A 20,150-nucleotide genomic window follows, 5' to 3' on the forward strand; every position below is an offset into this window, starting at 1 on the left:
AAAGATAAATAAGTGTGTGTTAGAGATAGTATGTATGTTTGGATTTATTTTTTAAGATAATATAAAATAAGTATGGTATGTTTAATGTTGTATTATGAGAGACAAAAATTACTATTTATTATCAAATTATAGTCAAATCATGTCTTTTTTATATGTATTTTATGTATATGTATGTGTATATGTATGTATGTATTTATGCTAAAACAGTTTAAAACACCTATACAAGATATTTCTAAATGATGACAAACATTGAGTATGTTTTAACTCATCCTAAAAATAACTTGAAAATAAAAACAAACATACTAATTCGGTCGTTTAGCTATTCCAATCTACTAAGCAAACACGTATTTGAAAATCTTTAGCAGAACATTTCACCGAAAACGAAATCACGGGGTTTAATGCAATATTAATTTACAAAAGATAGGGTGTCGTCTACACAAATCTGAAGCTTGAGGGCGAGGTGCATTACATGAATTTCAATTAAACTCTAAATTTCAGATGTCAATTAATGTAAGTATATATTTATTTTAAGGGTAGATTACGATTTGTCATTTGAATTATATCTATTTTTATATTTTGTCATTAGTTTTTTTTTGTGTTAATTTATTGTCTCAATTTTATGAAATTTGCATTTTGCCACATATGACTGCATTTTTGTTGATTTTTCTGTTGAAAAACATCACATCGCATCCCTTAACTCTTAAATATCATGTGTGCGCTGCATGTGGTGGTTTTTTGTTAAAAACTTGGTCCATAAATGGCTGCAAAACTTCATAGAGTTGAGATGATAAGTTGACAGAAAAAAAATTGAAATGTCAAAATATAAAAATGATCATAGTTCGAATGGTAAAATATTTTAGCTCTTATTTTAATAGCAATTTCTTATTTGTTTATTTTTTATTTAAAAATATTCTCATACTTAATCGTCCTTTCGTACATGAATTTATATTTAAAGTATAAGGGTAGGTTGGTTAAAAAAATTATTTGACATGTAATAAATTAGTAATAAATTAATTGAATTAAAATTGTGAATTTTTATTTAATTTTTTTATACCAATAAATTTGATAAATTTTAATTAAAATTATAAAGAGTTTACCTCTAATTACAGAGGGAGCATTCTAACTACCCTTGCGTATTTTTATTCCTTCAACTTTTGATTTTAAGGTTAAAAATGCCATTTCAGTTGTTAAGAATTAAGCTAAAAAGAAGAAGAGTGCTAATTGGCTGCTTTTCATTGGCTGGTCCACCTGCTCCATATAGACCAACGCTAAGACCGATCTTAGGCAATAATTCTCTTTTCCAACGGTAAAGTTCAACTTTAAAACAAACACACGCTTCTATCCCCCCATTTTCATCATAAAACTGATCTCTCAGAGTCAGGATTTCTGCTACGACTTCTGTTTTGGGTTTTTGCATGTACCCTAATCAGTAATCAGCACCAAATCTCTCGATCGCTACCTGTCGAAGAGTGAAAAGTCGACTACCCGAACGCTATTGATTGTGTGGAACCCAGCGATTAGTCGCATCTCCCGGCTTCTCTGGCTATTTCCGGAGGTGTACGCGGTTTGACATCTGTGGAATTTCAATTGCCTGGATCGGAATTTGAATTGTTTTTGTTTTTAATATTCTTTTGCGCCGAGAACTTTGACTTTAAGGTATGGATGGCTCTTGTTTCATGTGAATTTTGTGGCTTTAATATTTTGATTTTCTGAAGTATGTGGAATTTTTATCGACCGGCGAGTGTTGTCTATGTGCTACATTTTCTGAAAAATTGCATGTATTTGCTTGTTTTTAATTTCAGGTAAAAAAGAATTATTCTGCTTATTTACCTTTTGATATTCTATTGAAATGGAAAAGAATCAACTGAAGGACATGTGTTATTTTGTTTATTTCCGCACTTTTCAACTGTCAAAGAGAATTGTAATGAAGTTTTATGTTTCTATCTGCTGTTGGTGTCTTGGATTTCAAGATTTTTGTGTAGTTAAATCACGGTAATTGAGTAAATTTTGACGGAAGCTGTCTTCAGATTTAGTAGTGCAATATGACATAAACATTTTCTCTGCGTATTTGGGTGGACTTCACTGTTCATGTAAATTAATTATTAGGTTTCTACAAAGTATAATAGTCCTGCAAATCTAAATTTATTGGTAGTACTTGGAGTCTCTTTTCTGAGTGCTCTATCATCAGTGCACCATTTGATGATAGAAGTATTCCTTTGAGCAGACTTCCCTCTTATAACATCAGTGTATGGAAGGGATTATGTTGATTTAATTTTAATATGCATATAAAGTGATAACCCATATGGGGATTATATATTGGAAACGGAGGCTATACATTCCGAAGCGATCAATTGTGTTGAAAGTCTTTGGTAGCCACAGGAGTAGTTAGAGTATCAAATGGATAGTGTACTCATATTTTAGTAAATTGTTCATATCCGAGATTTGTACCCTAGAGTTTTATGTATCAACTGTGTACAAGTTATTATGATGAGAAAGTAATGTCTGAAATTCAATTAGCAAAATGCAGTTGGTCATTTCTGATGGATCTTAGAATTACATATTAATATTGCTTTGGTAATGACATTATCTTCTGTTAGAACTGGAATTACATGTTAGTATCGCTTTGTTATATGTTCTGTTAGAATTGCTGCATGCCTCACCTAGCATCTAGATGCATTAGTTTTATGGATTCTTAATTTCTAGGTTATTACGATGCTCTTCCACTGTGGAATATCTTAGAAGGAAATCAAGCCCTGTGATATAAAATAGTGAAATTGTCGGAATATCCAGGTTTTCAACATAAAGAAAGTGATTGTAACATTGACCAGCTGAAATGAGATGCAATGCTTGCTGGCGAGAATTGGAAGGACGAGCTGTTACCACCACCTGTGGTCACCTCTTGTGTATCCAAAATGTTTTAAGTAAATCCAGTTTTTCAGTGTAGTTCCTGTCAGATTCTTGCTGTTTGTATTAGTTCCTTGACTAACTCAAAAGGCCCTGAAGATGCCAACAAGATTCTTAGTAATGTTGGTGCTTGTCCGATCTGCGATCAAGTCCTGTCCAAAAGGTAGATGAATGACTATTCAAGAACATATGTTATATATTCCGGTTATAAGTTGTAGGAGAACTGTGAATTTTACTGAGGTCATTAAGGAAGGACTGAGTTCCAATTTTGTTATGAAAATATCATATTTTATAGTTTTTCTGCCACAAATCAAGAGGTCTTTTCGCTATTCCGAGATCATTATTGAAGTCAATTTTTACATTCCATTGTTTGCATGAGGCTAGATATCCTTTGTATAACTTCTAGTTGTCTGTGGCATATATATATATACACACACATATATATATACATATGATTGCATTTGGTTTTGACATGATGTCGTTTTGGTTGTCAGTCTTATGAAACCTGTCGATATCAATCCAAATGATGAGTGGGTAAATGTAAGAATACTTTCCTTGAAGAACTCCTTTCTACTCTTCAGAACTCCTTTAAACTTGTCCTGTCAGCCTTTTGCATGCTATAATATCATATAAAATATGCTTCACCACTATTTTAGAGATTATACTGTCTCCTGCAGATGGCCATGGCTGGAGTATCTCCTCAGACCTGTATCCTCAATGATGCAATTTCTGTAAACTGCTTTGTGATTACAAATCTGGTTATTTGGTTTAGCATGTGAACATTTGGTAAGAGGCTGGATCTTAATTGTTCAAACTACACATATCTCCCATTTGTTTTTCCTGAGTGTTCCCAGTGATGAAGAGCGCATATAGAAGTATCACATTCTATATTGGACAAAAGGATTTGCAGATGCAATTTAAGATGAACAAAATAGTAGCTCAGTGCCGGCAGAAGTGTGAGGCAATGCAAGAGAAATTTACAGAAAAATTGGAGCAGATTTATACTGCCTACCAGAAAATGACAAAGAGGTGCCAGATGATGGAGCAAGAGATAGAGAGCTTGTCTAAAGACAAGCAAGAGCTTCAAGAAAAATTTGCAGAGAAGTGCAGGTTACTCTCAACTAGATTTCTCTCAATGTCCTGGTTGTCTCCTGCTAGGTGACTGAAAACTTGATAATGTTATCACTTCTAGGCAGAAGAGAAAACTTGATGAAATGTATGATCTAGCAAGAAGTGAAATTGAATCATTGAAGCGATCAGCAAGTCAGCCTGCAAACCACTTCTTTTCCAGACAAGAACCTGATCTTTTCTCAAATCCAGCTCCCAGGATGGATAACAGGGATTCTATTCGGAAAGGTAACCTATTTTATACAATATTTTCCACTTATTTTGAGGCTGTCATTTATTGCACCACATAGATAAATGTCTGGGATTTAGTTTATATTTACACATTTGATTTCGGCTCCTCTTCTCTGTAAAACATCAGAAAATGTAACTTCCCATGTTCTTCCTAGAAATATTAGTTAACTTACTTGTCGCAGATTGGTCGGTTCTCACTCCTAACACTCCAGGGCCAAGAGAGGACATGTGGCCAGCAAGACAGAACAGTCCTAACTCTGCATTCAACGTCTCTGGTGGCTCACCTGCAAAGCAGTCCGTAGTTCCAACTGACACTGTAAACAGACTGCCTGCTACTCATTCTTCCTTTGGTATGGGAAATGGAGCTGGAGCCGGCAATCCTTCATTGACTCTTAGAAACCTTATCCTTTCACCAATCAGACGGCCTCAGCTCTCTAGGAATCGACCTCAATTGTTCAAGTAAGGCACTAACTGTTACAATGTTTCAACTACTTACTCATCATCTCTTGATTATCACAAAATCCTGATTTTCCAGGTTGTAGACAGGAGACATCTCCCATCCCTAAGCCAGTTGTAATTGCCCTTGGATGCATATTCCAATTATCTAGTGCACGCCGTTGCCACTCTAGAATGAGGCTATCGTCCATTTGTTGAATCCCATTTCTCCAGCAGATTAAGCTTCGATCACGAGTATATATATAGCCGAGGTGAGTCCACTCATTGGAAGTCTAGCATTTTCCTTTGTGTGTTCTATGTGTTAGTGGTAGCTTTCTAACCTACGAAGCACAATCTGATATTGTAAAGAAAGCCAAACTTTTTAGTTCTTAAGAAAAATGCCAGACAATATAAAATATATAGAGTGCTTATAACTTACAACTGAGACGTTTGGAAGTTGATGGACCTCTTTGTCAAGAGTAGATGGTGCAGAAAGTTAAAAAGAATTTTAGACATCCTAGTTTCGGGCTCTTCCAATAACCAACACTAATGGGTAAATTTTTTTTAATTAAAAAATACTTTCATGGTTTTCATATACAAAAAATTCTTTTGAACATTTTTATGTAACTTTGATTGGTGCAATATTGGAAGTAGTTGGTAATAATTTATCCCCGTCAATAAATGGATAATACCCAAATTCATGCACATTGATAACAGATTATACCTAAGGGTTAATTATTTTTTTATTAATAATAAATAAATAAAATATATTAATATAATTTATTTAAATAGTATAATAGAATTATTACGAGTCGCAGTTAGAAACACGACTCGAATTAATTTTTTTTTTTTAAATTTGGGCAAGTCGTGGTTTGAAACCACGACTGTCGTCTAACCACGACTTGGTTATTTTTTATTTTTTATTTTTTCAATTTCATTTAATTAATTTTTTTATAAATTAATTATATAAAGTTAATTTTTAACAACATATTAAAGTTTAAAAAATCATAATATTAAAATTGTATTAATTTAAAAAATTACAATTAAATATACAAATGTAATAGTGTATATTTTTTTGTACAATTGTAAAAAATATAATAAAATATACAATTTCAAATGTAAAAGATGTTCATTCGTTCCACAATTGTATCTGTAGCGTTGACGCCGAGGTCTTCTTATTTCTTCGCCCACATTTTGCATTGGCTCATTTTGCGCCTCATTATCATCACCACCGAACCGACTTGATGTTGTTGTAGAATTAGACTCCACATTATCACGATACACTAGACGATGAACCAGCTATATCCACCCAAACATCATGACGTTCAACTGAATCAATAGACGAATGGCTAGAACTTCTTTTTTGTCTGTGGAATGTTGTGGGAGCATCATCGGATGAAGAAGCAATTTATTGTGGCTGAATGGTTATAACTTCCTTGATAATATGTAACCCGTGTCCTTGGCGGGTGACCCCCAGAAAATAAATTGACAAAGGAAGGAGGTTGAAGGCCCATTTGACCCATGAAGAAATCTAAAGCCCAAGTCATGCCAATCAATTCATGATGAGGATGGCCCAATGAAAAATTATCAGGCCCAACTCAAGAAAGAAACTCAATACACTAAGATCAATCTGAGAAGGCCTGCCTTCGAAGCTCAGCCCTAGGGGAAGGGAGGAGTCCTCGAAAAATTGGACTCCTTGACTCTTTGCAGAAGTAGGAGTTCTCCTTTAAGCGAAGGCGTGCTGCTCAAGTCAAGGAGGAGATAAGATCGTGCCTTACCCCGGATTTTCGCCTTCTTTCTCAGAAATGCAAGTCACCCCAAAGTTCCTGCGAAGAGGGACTCCTTCTCTATAAATACAGGTAGCACCCCTCAACACGGATGCCTACAGCCCCCTAGCAGATAACGCTTCAAGGAGCTGGAAACTATCTTGCTATTTTCCTTCAACTCTCAACTCGTGCTTTTGCCATATTTTACTCACAAAATTGTTATTTTTATTTTAATTTCTCATTTCAGCACCCCACAAGAGGGACACATTCTGTCCACCAAAAGGGACACCCTCTAGAATATGAAAAACTACTCTCTATTCTTGTTTTAGCAATTGGATTGCGCTCTTAGCACGATTTCTTTAATAAAATTGCTTACTCTATCACGATTCTTCATTATATTTTATTTCTTACGATTATTTTTCTCCTACATTCAATACTAGCTTGAGTGTCGTAGTATTAAAACCTTTTTTTGCAGGTCTCCCCTTTAAAATTGGCACTCGCTTTAGCCCAAACTTTGAATATAATTCAAATTAATTGAACCTGTGCGTTTTTTGAACGCATCATAAGTGATAAAATTAAATCCAACAAATTTTTTAAAAAAAAAACTATTGTCGATTTTTTGATATTGTATATAATAAAAATTCAATCATATACACGTATTGGGAAAAATGAAAATGTCCCCATTATGATAGAAAAAAGGAGCAAAAATTTCCCAAAATAACAAGTCATCCCTTATATATTAGAAAATAAAGCAAATTATCCCTTATTTAAACCATTAATAGAGATTTATCTAATTTTTTTTAAAAATAGGATAATTTGTGATTTTCTTTTTATAAAAAATTTTTTGTTCATTTTTTATATCACATGAAGGGGTTGAACATATATAATAAAATTATGAGCATAATATTCTTTAAGCTAATAAGTGATATATTTAAGGGACAAAATGCATAAAACCCCCCTGTGTTTTAAAAAGTATACAAGAAATACTCTCCTGTTTTCAGATTAGGTTAAAAAACCCCTCCTGTTTTGTTTTAGTCAACAAAAAACTCTCATTCTGTTAGCAATTAACGGGAAGTGGAGGAGACGCGCGTCTACTGCGTTTGGTAGTCATTTTCTGCGGTTTAAGTTCATATTTAATGACACGTTGGATTAAAATACCCCTCTGTGGGTCTATATAACATACAAAGGACTTTTTGGCTTGTTTTGTGTCTTATTTTTACTATTTCTCACCCTAAAATACAAGTATTAAACTCTATCATATTAAATTTAAATTGAAATATTAAATTATATTTTATTTATTTAATATTAAATATTAAATTATATTATATTTAAATTCAAATAGTTTTATAATTGTTAATTATTAAATCTAAAATTATTTATAATTAATTAAAATATATATTTAATTACAATATTTATTATTATCATTATTATTAATTAGTCAAAATATTTAATTATTATAATTATTTAAAATATTATTAATTAGCTAAAATATATTTTAATTAATATAATTGAAATTAATTTAAAAATTAAAAAAAAGAAAGAAAAACTGCGAAAACTGCGACTCTTTCGTCGGAAACTTATTTCTAAGTTTCCAAGTTTCCGGCGCCGTCCGGATGAATTTCCGACGGCCAATGGTATCATTCGAATCCTCTCTTCAAAACGAACATTTTCATACCTTCAATTTGAGTTTTCGTCAATCATAGAGAGTGAACTCAAACCACAACCGTTGAACATATTTTCCATCGATCGATTCCGTCCGGTCGAATCTTGGTCTCAGACTCGTCTCTTCAAGATGATTCTAACGAGACCGGTCTCACTCAATTTGATAAAGAATTTACGGAGATATGAGAATTTTAATAAAACGGCGCCGCCTGGCGACGAGATGGTGGTGGCTTGGGGGGGTGGGGGGCAGCGGGTGGGGTATTTTTTTTTTAATATATAATAATAATATATTTTTAAAATTTATTATTTATATATAATAAGTTAAATATTGAATCTAAACCTTTTATTTTTTTAAAATCTAATGGTTGAAATTAATTTATTAGATCTAACGATCAATATTTGATAAAAAAAAGATCCAACAGTCATTAAAATAAAAAGTAATATATATTAAGTAAGGGTATAACGGTTTTAAAAAATTAATAAAGTTAGTTGGATTTAACGAAAAGGGGGCAATTGAGCTGAGTTTTACAAAACACATGGGAGCTTTTAGTCTATTCTCATAATAGAAGGATTTTTTTTGCAGACTTTTTAAAACATAGAGGAATTTTATACAATTTGTCCTGTATTTAAGTCTAAATACATATTTCTACACCTACATTGCACACCATAGTTCCTAAATTTGTACAAGTGAAGGAACTAAGTCCAATGCAAAATTCTAACCAAAATTGAGTTTACACTCAAATTGATTTTTAATTATACAACAAGTGTAATATATTTATACTATGAGTTGATGTATAGTTAAAAAAAAATAACTAATCATATGGCAAGTATATTATTAATTTAGGTAAGAAATTTTCCTAAGTTCAAAGGATTTTGCAGCTATTGGTGCATACCTTGTGCTAAGGATAACTCACTCTACTTGCAAAATGTACAGTTTAAATTGGGCAATCACAGTTTTCATCCAACACCGAATTTAGCAAAAAACATCTGTTTTTTCATTTCTTTCATACATTGTGGGATAACAGATGGGGTGGCAAATACAGTTTTAACTTTGGAGCCCTGGAAGAGAGGTTGATGGTATCTCCATGTTGAATAGAATGAACCACATGGGAACCATCAATATATAGGAACCCCTCTCTGCAATACCATGTAACGTCCATCATTTCATCGGACTTCATAAACCCGTGCATTAAGTGTGAGGTAAGACCCGGTGAAATGGGCTCTCTTACCATATATTGGAGTTCCTTGGATAAAATGGGCATTTCCAATCCACCAGCTGAGAGCATCGCGGCCGTGGATCCAGCAGCTGTCGAGACTCTCAGCCCACTTGATCTTGAGTGTAGCAAAGAAGAAGAAAGCTCACCGTTTTTCATGATCCTGTAAATTGCAGGAATTGATAGAAAGCATGTAATCAGAAAGTCCCACAAAATGTTTCATTTTGATAACTACAGCAAGCTTTCTACCTGAATGAGAATCGAGAAGCTCTTGAAGGACATGGATGCGCCAGTAGAACATCATTTAGAGCAGAAGTTGATATTGGCTTTGAGTTTAGATTAACAGCAATTCTTGCTAATTCAGAAGGTTCAGAGCGATTGTCAAGGATGTCATCTAGCATCTACAAAAGAAACTCAATAGAATGATCAATGATCTGGAATACTTCCTCAGAAGAGGGGAAAAACATCCAAGAAGGAAACATTCTTTAGCATATTAAATCCAAGCTGCTCAACCGTGAAAATCGAAACAGGTAAAAAAACCCTAAACTTAAAGAAAAGATCAAAAAGGCACCTTAATCTCCCTCCGCCTTGTTATGTTCTTCAGTTACACAATCTGCAACTAGTTTCCCTCTTTTTGGCCCATAATTATCTATTTTACTCTCATTACTAACTATAAAAGTCTATATATTCAGCTAGCATTTAATTTTGTTTCTCCACGCCAGAATGAGATGGGTTAAGGTTTGTGAGAAAATAAAACTAAGTGCTAGGTGAATATTTAAACTCTTATACCTAGGCCAAAACATGAAAATCAATCACAATTTGTGCAAGTGAAAAACACAGCATGGCGGAGGGTGATATATGCTTCTTTTAAAAATGTTAAGGTGCCATTTAGATATCATTTATAATTCAGGGGGGGTTTGTGCCTATCTCGATTTTCACAGGGGTAATTTCGACTTAACCCATTCTTCAGCATATGGCACTGAATGACAGAGTGGCGCCTTCTGCAGTTCAATGTGCACAAGGAACTTACTGCAAAATTGACTGTCATGCTAGCTCATAAGAACTGTGTTAACATGAGCCCACAGAGAGCATGTTAAAATGTTACCAGACCTAACTATTGTTTGACTGTATTAGATAAGAGCAAATGCATTGTGCATTCAACAGGACCTGAAAAATTGAAGAGGTTTTATGTTGGCCTCATTTGAAGTTTGAGAAAGACTATTTTTTAAACATAATTTCATTAAATATAGGAACCAAAGCTTTAGGAAATGCTTTAAATCAGTAAAGAACCAAAACCCCCAATGAGACAATCACATTTTGTGAATGAAATGGCAGAATAGGAAACTTCCTCACCGATTCATTTTTAGTTTAACAGCAAGTTAATAAATAATATTTTGTTTCTAGAAATTTGACGAACGAGCTTTTATTATGGAAACAAGAAATTCTTATATCACCTCCTAAATGAATGAAGTACCAACAAAAGTAGGAATATTAGAGAGAGTGTGTAATCCACTCGTATCCTAGTCCGTCAACTATTATAAGTAGACTCCTAGATAGGGGATGATATGTCTTGTTTCATTCTTTGAAATTGGTGGAAAGGAACACAAATATTCCTGTGATCCTAAACTCAAAAATGTCTGAATAATGAGGACTGGAAGGTCCTCTGGACCAAATACCGTCAAATTTCCATCTTTGAAATGGTCCGATCGACAACTATTTTCGGAATATGTTAGGAATCCAAATTTATCTTTTGGTCAAAGCCACACTTCTGGATCTCAAAATATCTTGAATAACCGCAGTGAAACTGGACTACCAGTTTATATATAACATATTTAGCATCTAATTTCAACAAATTAGTATTTCTGCAGGATGGACACAAGAGACAAGCTTATACAAGGAGCTAATCTACATCTAACTAGAACTCAGTTAAGTGTGTATTCTCAAATCAAGCAGCCAGACAATTTCAATGTCATACCAACAAACAGAAATACGACTTAAGCTGCAGTCTTACCTGTTCAAAGTTGTTGGCAGTGGCAGCACAAAGATAGCCAGTGCTCCTTGTAGCTTCGAATTCTTCACTGAATTCCTCCACCTAAGTGGAATAACTATTACTTTGTGACACAGACAACTAAAGATAAAACAAATATATTAAAATGACTAATAGAAGACATTAACATAACTTGGATGATATAAAAACCAATCTAAAGTAAGCAACGATTAAATAAAACCTCATCTGGTCGAGTGGGATCAGAATTCACTCCAAGAACTGGAATCGAATCATCCATGAGGTGACTTGCTTGTAATAGGGTGCCATCACCTCCAATTGTAATGACCAGATCTACATCATGGATTGGCTGAGATAGATCACTACGAAACACAACTCTCGAATTAACAGCTTTTTTCATCAAAATATTTCGGCAGAAGTTAATAGCATTTCTGTGAACCAGCATCCTGTCATACAAAAATCTTAATACCTGCAACGCCTTCAGGAGAAGAAAACTTATTTTACATGAAGCATGTCATATTGAATAATCGGAACCAAGCCATACAAGATGCATTAAGTTTTGAACTCCAAAAGTCATTCCCATCAATTAAAGAACATATTCTTGTCGGATTCAACCTCCATAAAGCCAGCTTCACCCTGTAATCCGAATACATGTCTACCGGATATGATCAATAAGACAGAAAACCAATAACCTACCGGGAACAAAATCAAACACTAAAGTCGGCCATAAACAGCAGAAGCATAAATAATTTTCACCCTTTCTCATAATTCAACATGCCCTTTTTCTCTAACCTCTCTTATCAACTAGTTTTCAACAGTAGCTCTAGCCGGGCCAAAGTGTCATAATGATCTGGTAGGCAGTAGAAACATAAACAGAACAAAAGAACATGACGATGATGACGACTCAATCCTTGGCATCACAAACGAAATGCCAGCTTTCAATCAACCAACAATCTCATTCATCGAGTCTAGCAAACTGACTTTTTCTAGTAAAACGGCTATTGTATCATAAGAATTATCGTAAAATACTAACAAATATAAGTAGGTTTGGTTTGTTTCTCCATTTTCAGAAACTTTCGGTCGGATTTGGGGTACCTTACGGTTGTTGGAGGAGGAAAGTGCGGCGAGTTCATGAGCAGGGTACGCATCAAACGGCTTCAAGAGCAACAGCAATCGCTTCCGCACCATTTCTTCCTCTACTTCTCTCAGAAAAGTTTCACGTCTCTGTGGGTAATCGTCAGACCTCGAGCTGCCTGGGCATGGCGGCGTCGGCGACGAGATTCAGCATTTCCATAAGGTGAAATCAAAAGGAAATCGCAACTGTTGAGCAGGAATCCCCGATTGGCGGGGTGAAGGGGAGCGGGTTTCGGTGAATTGGCGGATTGTCCGGTCCGGTGGGGGTGCCCGCCCGAATCTGTTTGTGGGCTTAATTGGACCTGAAAAGTTGTAATCGGGTATGGGTTCAGCAAAAGGTGCTTCGTTTGGGTAGAAAATTGATCTTACAAAATGTAATTGCAAGTTTTCCATGGAAAATTCTAACTTAATTCGATTCGATCAAATTTGAATTAATTATACGATAAGTATAATATATTTATTGTATGGTTAGTATATAATTTTAAAAAAATGATCAATTACATAACAAATATATCACACTTATTCTATAATTAATTTAATTCAACCAAACCTAATTCCATCATCCAAAAACTAGAAGATGACATTTTTATATGTTTGCGTTTGAAGTCTGTCCTAATATTATATGAAGATCAAACATTATGATATAAATAATTCTTTGAATCATGCAATTTTGTGTCTAACAATTATATTTTTTTTATATTTATTCTAAGTTCGTTCACAATCTGACCATAACCAATTTTTTTCAAAAAAGTATGGGAGAATATTAGTTTCTTATTAGAGATTTAAATTTCTTTCTTTCTTAAAATGTTCAAAATTATCTCAAATCGTAAATTGTCCAATTATTACATAAAAAAAAAAGAATTATTTATTTATTGTACAAACATACAAATATAATAACCTTTTTATGTAATGCAGTTTTCATTTATTATATTCGATGTGGGCACACATTCGTATCGATTGCAAATTGAAACTTGTATTGTGTTGTATAAAAATTTCAGCATCGAACAAGATGTGTACTTGTAATTATAACTACAATATCAAATGGTATACGCATAATTTTAGAAAGTACAATAAGTGTTTATGTAATTAGATCAAATCTTAAAAACTGTGTAATTTACCCTTTATATATATTAGTTGTCGCCGTATGCGATAACAAGGGGCATATGAAATTTTACAATAATGTCTTTGTCCTTTAAAATTTGAAATGTATTTTTTTAATTTATCTATTCAGAATTTTATCATTAAACATTCATCTTAATTCTTTACTCAACTTTAAATTAATTATTTTCCATTAATTACTCATAATTAATCAAGATTGATTAAAAAGACATCCATACAAAGTGTGGATCCATTTTTAAGTTGTTTTTCTTTGTTTATGTGTTGTAAAATTGTTTATATATATATATATGTTTGATTTAGAATTTTGTATTAAATATAAGATAAATAAAAATAAGTTAAAATACGCTGAATTGTATGTTATGTAAAATTACAAACGAAATTCAAAATATTTTGTACCGTCTTTTCATATAACAAAATATATTTTTTTTTCTTGATGAAAAGAATATTTCGTGATAATGATAATTACCATAGGCTTGAATGCAATTTTCACCCCAATAAATTGGCCAAAATTCTTAGAGTAAGCAATGGAAATTCAATAATCTTTTATTTATTTGTTAGTTAAAAAATTATAATTAAATGATGGTTCTATACAAATTCCGTAAAATAAAGAGTTATAATTATCTCATAATTATTAAATAATTACTAAATAAGATTTTAGGAAACCAAAGAATTAAATAAATTAAACAGCTTAAGTTTAAAATATTGTAAAATATAGGACTAAATGTGTCGAGTTTTTCTAATTTTAAAATCATTTTAAAAATCTCGTAAATCAGATGACTAAAAGTGTTGTGCGACAAAATGTGTAAATTCGTTAAAAACAATGAAATGAATTATAATAAACTCACATGCACGTCTGGTGAATTTCGATCTACATGAATCCAAACTTATTTATAGGACTTCAACTTTAATCATTATTGATAATGGTTAATATGTAAATTCTATTAATCCTCATTTCATTTAACCCAAATTCAAAAAACCCGGCCTATATACCACATAGAGTAGCCCAACCAAACCCTAAACCAAGCCCGACCCGGAAATGGTGTTAGTTATCAGTTACTATTAAGCCGAACCATAGTAAAGCGGATCCAGTATTCCGGGTGTGCTTACAATCGGGTTCGTGTCATATCCAAACCTGCTTGAAGATCTGAAATCCAAACCCTAACCCTTTTACGCTCTTCGGATCCTCCGATCGGACTCTCTCTGCAGCTTCAACCAGAATACAGAATTCACGCTCGCAGGTTCGGTTTTTCTTACATGGTATTGCCAGATCCGACCCGATTCCGATTATGTCGCGGGGCTCCGGAGCTTGAATTTGTTGTGTTCGGTGATCTGCTGTGAAATTCACACTTTTGATTTTTTTTTTGGCTATGGCTGTTTGAGTGTGATGATGATTTTCGGTGTTTTGAGTTGAATTATCTGCGCTATCACGTGTGTTTATTTGGACTTCTGTTTTTGGATGCTCCGTCATGTCAACTTGGTTGAATGAAAATTCCTACCGAGATTTTGTTGAGTTTCTTGTAGAAGAAGGTCCAATGGAAGGTTAGTGGGAATTATGTGTCTGTGCTGAGAATCGTGTGTGTGTGTGTGTGTTTTTGTGTGGAATTACTGGATTGAATTTTGATATGTTCAAGCTGAATTCTGGAGTGAACTTTGATCTGTTCAAGCTTCAGCTCCCAAACAGGATTGTGAGAGTTCATTTTCCGTAGTGCAACCATTATATGTTTCAGGTCAACTGCTTTGTACTCTTCAAAATGGCTATAAAGAATAACACCCCAAAAATATCCTTCAGTTTGCTTGCCCACAAACTTGCTTATAGAGAATTGATACTGGCTTTTCTTCTCTTTGCCAAAAGTGGCTGGACTTCACTTGCATCTGTAATTTGGGATGCTTGGCTGGGTTTCATGTAGGGTTTGTCTAGATTGGGGTATGTTATATGTAGGTTGGGTTGACTTTTCAGGCATGCTGTGAGATTAGTAGAGCTTGGGGTTGCGAGGGAAGTATAACCCTTCAGACAAAGTTTGGTACGCAGTGAAGTTTGGTTTTATGATGTTTAACATTATCTGGTGTACTCAACAAAATGCGTTGGTAGGTGAGTTGGTTGCTTTGATCTTGTCAAGTGATGTTCAAAATGAGACTTTATGTTCAAAACGAATGAAACATGAAAGAGTTCTACTGTTAAATACATTAGGAGACCATGTTTTTAAATTTTGAAAGAAAATATGGATGTTTGATGTTTCACAATGGGGTTTTGATTATGCAATATCATGTTTGACAATTTAATGCATGATTGCAAAGCAGTGTGTCTTCATGTGTAAATTGCGTTACCTAAAAGAAAGTACTTTTCTTCTACTGCATATTTCTTGTCAATGTCTTGATGCTCTGTGAGAGAACCTTAAATAATCTGCTTTAGCCAAATTGCTCACATGGTTGCTGTAGTTTCAGTTATCAAAACAAAATAAAAAAATAAATAAATATCCTTGCTGTCATTTTGTTTTAAACTCTGTAATGACTGCAGTTCTTCGCATAATTATTGCAGATACATATTCTTAGTACCTCATCCATGTCATGGAAATATTAAATGAGATCCCTGCCAAGAAAACAAAGAGGCTAACTTCTGTTGTATGGAATCACTTTGAAAGAGTTAGAAAGGCAGATGCACAATATGCCGTTTGTGTCCACTGCAAGAAGAAACTGAGTGGATCCAGTAATAGTGGTACAACTCATTTAAGAAATCATCTGTTACGATGTCTGAAGAGATCGAATTATGATGTTTCTCAAATACTTTCTGCCAAGAGGAAGAGAAAGGAAACTAGTCAGAGTCCTCTTCGTCAAAGTAATCTTGGTCTTACAACCACCTATGAAGAAGGGAAAGTAAAAGATGAAATCCTCAGTCCTCTACCTCTTAAGTTCGATCAGGAGCCAAAAAAAGAAGAACCAAATCAGACTATCAATCTCGGAAGTGTTAAATTTGATCAAGAGCGTAGTCGGTTGGATCTCGCTCGAATGATCATGTTACATGGTTATCCTCTGGCCATGGTGGACCATGTAGGATTCAAAATATTTGTCAAGAATCTGCAGCCGATGTTTGAGGTTAATAATAATGGTGCCGTTGAACTAGACTGCATGGCCATCTACAGCAAGGAGAAACAGAAGGTATACGAGGCCGTTCATCATTTGCATGGTAGAATTAACCTTGCTGTTGACATGTGGGGTTCACCTGAGAGTTCTGAGTATATTTGCCTGACAGCTAATTATATTGATGAGGACTGGAGGCTACAGAAGAAGATGCTTAATTTCATATCATTGGACCCATCTCACACTGATGACATACTTTCAGAGGTTATTATTAAGAGTTTGACAGACTGGGCTATTGACCGCAAGTTGTTTTCCATGACATTTGATGATTGTTCTGCCTATGAAGTTATGGTGTTCAGGATAAAGGATTGGCTATCTCAAAATAGACCACTTTTAAAGAATGGCGATCTATTTGATGTGCGATGTGTTACACATCTTTTGAAATCCATTGTTCAAGAAGTCATGGAATCATGTCGGGATGTGACCCATAAGATCCGAGAGAGTGTAAGGCATGTTAAGAGCTCACAAACAGTACTCGGAAAATTTAATGAGATTGCTCAACAAGTAGGTATTAATAGCGGTAGGCGTCTAGTTCTTGACTGTCCGATGCAATGGAATTCAACGTACCTGATGCTTGAAGCAGCAATAGAGTACAAGGGTGCCTTTTGTCTTCTGCAAGAGCATGATGCATCCTACACAAAGGCTTTATCTGAGATGGAGTGGGAATGGGCTAGTTCTGTTGCAGGTTACATTAAGTTTCTTCTTGAGTTTACTAATATAGTCATAGGAAACAAATATCCAACTGCCAACATATTTTTCCCTGAGATATGTGATATGCACATTCAATTAAATGAGTGGTGTAAGAGCCCAGATGAGTTTCTGAGTTCTGTGGCCTTGAAGATGAAGCTCAAGTTCGACGTCTATTGGAGCAAGTGCAGCATGGTTTTAGCCATAGCAGCAATTCTGGATCCTCGTTTTAAAATGAAGTTAGTTGAATACTACTTCCAGCAGATTTATGGTAGTGCTGCACCTTGTCGTATCAAAGAAGTTTCTGCTGGCCTCAGGGAACTTTTTAACGAGTACTCCATGGCCTCTTCCTCACCTGATGAAGACTCAGGTTTACCTGGTAGCTGCTTACCCAGTTCCAGCAATAGCTCTCGAGATAAACTTAAGGGCTTTGACAAGTTCCTATTTGAAACCTCGCAAAGTCAGAGCATGTCATCCGATCTAGATAAGTATCTGGAGGAGCCAGTCTTTCCACGTAATTATGATTTCAGCATACTGAATTGGTGGAAAGTACACACACCAAGGTATCCCATCTTGTCTATGATGGCACGTGATGTTCTTGGCATTCCCGTGTCTACTCTAGGACCAGAGGTAGCATTCAGCAATGGCGGCAGAGTGCTCGATCAGTATCATAGTTCGCTAAGTCCAGATACCAGAGAAGCTTTGCTATGTGGGCAAGATTGGTTGAGAATGGAACCAGAAGGTACATCAGTTTCATGGTTATCGTAAAAAAATACCATCTTTCAACTTTGCATATTCAAATCACCATTTCTCGTTGTCCAGGAACCACCCTAACTCTGAGCAATTCTCCCTTACCACTTCCGGTGGAAACAAGTTGACATGCTCTATGGTATGATCCATATCCTCAATTTCTAGTCGCAGATTGAGTTCTGAAATTTCACTGATCCTCTTACTTGTGATTCATGTGAAGTTCGATAGACTGAGAAAAGCAGATCGTGCTGACTCTTCCAGTTCTCCCAAAAGTATATTATCCTTTTCCTTGCCGGTGTAGATCTGTCAGGTGAACACCTAGCGTTGTCCGCCCTGTTTCTATTTTGCTAATCCAAAGGATTGTTGCTTTAAAACTTTACGGGCATTTGTTAGGGTGCTTGTGAATCTTTGATTGGAAAAGTAGATAAAAATGTTGATTGCACCATTCATCTGTATCAACTCCACCACTGATTTCTTAATCCTGGGATGTACAAATTACGCTGTATATCTTCTTGTTTCATGTGGACTGGTTTTCTTTGTCGCAGTTTTGAAGAGCTTCACAAGTAATCTACCTTGATTACTCTTATTGCATTTTTGGCTAAATTTATTTAAAATATTTTAGAAGCTCACACGTCTTTGTCTGATGCTTTTAGAGTTTATAACCATCAAATGTGACTAATTTAAGGGTAAACTACTGCCACCTTCCCTTGTATTTGGCATAACTAGAAATAGGGATAATTGCGTTTACACCCTCTCACATATTGTTTTTTTACACAAACATACTCCTATCTTTTGAAAAATTATAAAAACCACCCCTAATAGTCTCTAAAACTAAAAATTGTTCTCGTTGAAATAATTTTTTAAGGATAGAAATGTTTTTAGGGATGTTTTTGTAATTATTAAAATGTAGAAGGGGTATCAAAGTAATTTTTTTTAAGATGAGTAATATGACCTCATATATTTTTCTTATTATTTATATCAGTTCTTAATTAAATGTAAATTATTGTTTGTTTATTAAATCTCTATATAAAAATTGCACCTTTTCTTAAAATATTAAATTATTTAATTAATATATAAATTATTTCTTAGTAAAATTATTAAAATTAAAAGATTATCTATTCTCTATTTTATTATAACTAAATTTTACTAAAATTAAAATTAAATATAATTTCTGCATTTTATATAAATCATATTATAATTAATAAAATAAATCATTTATTTATTAAAATGATGTTTTAAATTATTAAATTATTTATTTTATTAATTATAATTAGATTTATATAAATACAGAAATTATTTTTAATTTTTATTTTAATAAAACTTAGTTATAAATAAAAATAAAGAATAACTAATCTTTTAATTCTAATAATTTATACAAGTGTGATAATTTTTTAATTTAAACTTATAATCTATTAACTAATTTTATTTATATATTAATTAACTAATTTAATATTGTAATTATTAAAGGGTGCAATTTAATATAGGATTCAATACAAAGAAGTTAATAAAGTAATTTAAATTTAAACTAAAAAATAGTATAAATAATAAAAAGATACATGGGGTCATATTACTCATTGTCATTGGACACCCCTTCGAACTTTTGATAATTACAGAAACACTCTAAGCCTTAAAAAAATATTTTAAAGGTTGACTTAATTAACATGCGCATTTTTTTTTGTTTTAAAGGCTATTAGGGGTGGGTTTTGTAATTTTTCAAAAGACAAGCCTGATTTGTGTAAAAAGGTAATACGTGAGGGGTGTAAATGTAATTATTTCTTTTATTTTCTCATTATTTAAAAAATTATAAATGCTCCGCTCAAATAAAAAATTATTATATAACTCCAAAATAGTGAGATGAATATTATTATTTTACTCTTGCTAAATTTTTGTAAAAAAAAGATATTTTGGGTAAAATAAACAATTTGTATGGCATAAAAATATTCTAAAATTATTTAAAAAATATATAAATTTATAATTCAT

The 20,150-nt window shown here is 33.6% G+C and overlaps 3 protein-coding genes across 17 annotated transcripts; 2 read left to right on the forward strand and 1 right to left on the reverse strand.

Moving 5' to 3' along the window:
* The first annotated feature begins 1,326 nt into the window (after positions 1-1,326).
* LOC105176916 (E3 ubiquitin-protein ligase CCNB1IP1 homolog) lies at positions 1,327-6,844 on the forward strand. Of its 7 annotated transcripts, none has more exons than XR_002288250.2 (10): positions 1,327-1,656; positions 2,704-2,903; positions 2,995-3,067; positions 3,399-3,444; positions 3,582-3,612; positions 3,759-4,014; positions 4,097-4,260; positions 4,446-4,722; positions 4,799-4,970; positions 5,855-6,844. XR_002288250.2 is itself a non-coding variant. In XM_088877112.1 (9 exons), the coding sequence occupies exons 2-9, from the start codon at positions 2,834-2,836 to the stop codon at positions 4,803-4,805; spliced, it is 924 nt and encodes a 307-aa protein (XP_088733238.1). In that variant the 5' UTR covers positions 1,328-1,656; positions 2,791-2,833; the 3' UTR covers positions 4,806-5,177. The 7 variants fall into 7 exon arrangements, 1 of the variants encoding a protein (XP_088733238.1); XR_002288251.2 differs by having other exon boundaries at positions 1,328-1,656; positions 2,791-2,903; XR_016063656.1 differs by having other exon boundaries at positions 1,328-1,656; positions 2,791-2,903; positions 5,955-6,844.
* Positions 6,845-9,098: 2,254 nt separating this feature from the next.
* On the reverse strand, positions 9,099-12,819 carry LOC105176915 (putative NADH kinase). 4 transcript variants are annotated; one of them, XM_011099876.3, is made up of 6 exons: positions 12,441-12,819; positions 11,569-11,823; positions 11,352-11,432; positions 9,590-9,741; positions 9,356-9,503; positions 9,099-9,263 (listed from the first exon to the last, which is right to left on the reverse strand). In XM_011099876.3, the coding sequence occupies exons 1-6, from the start codon at positions 12,531-12,533 to the stop codon at positions 9,243-9,245; spliced, it is 750 nt and encodes a 249-aa protein (XP_011098178.1). In that variant the 5' UTR covers positions 12,534-12,819; the 3' UTR covers positions 9,099-9,242. The 4 variants fall into 4 exon arrangements, with proteins under 4 accessions (XP_011098178.1, XP_011098176.1, XP_011098175.1 ...); XM_011099874.3 differs by having other exon boundaries at positions 9,099-9,503; positions 11,569-11,791; XM_011099873.3 differs by having other exon boundaries at positions 9,099-9,503.
* A 1,842-nt stretch (positions 12,820-14,661) lies between these two features.
* On the forward strand, positions 14,662-18,714 carry LOC105176914 (zinc finger BED domain-containing protein RICESLEEPER 1). Of its 6 annotated transcripts, XM_011099870.3 has the most exons (4): positions 14,662-14,836; positions 16,135-18,162; positions 18,243-18,309; positions 18,391-18,714. In XM_011099870.3, the coding sequence occupies exons 2-3, from the start codon at positions 16,164-16,166 to the stop codon at positions 18,296-18,298; spliced, it is 2,055 nt and encodes a 684-aa protein (XP_011098172.1). In that variant the 5' UTR covers positions 14,662-14,836; positions 16,135-16,163; the 3' UTR covers positions 18,299-18,309; positions 18,391-18,714. The 6 variants fall into 6 exon arrangements, with proteins under 6 accessions (XP_011098172.1, XP_011098174.1, XP_088732918.1 ...); XM_011099872.3 differs by having other exon boundaries at positions 14,662-14,922; positions 18,243-18,714; XM_088876792.1 differs by having other exon boundaries at positions 14,662-14,855; positions 18,243-18,714.
* The last annotated feature ends 1,436 nt before the right edge of the window (positions 18,715-20,150 follow it).

Source organism: Sesamum indicum, linkage group LG13 (genome assembly GCF_026168435.1).
Source record: "Sesamum indicum cultivar Baizhima isolate 11 linkage group LG13, ASM2616843v1, whole genome shotgun sequence".
Lineage (NCBI taxonomy): Eukaryota > Viridiplantae > Streptophyta > Magnoliopsida > Lamiales > Pedaliaceae > Sesamum > Sesamum indicum.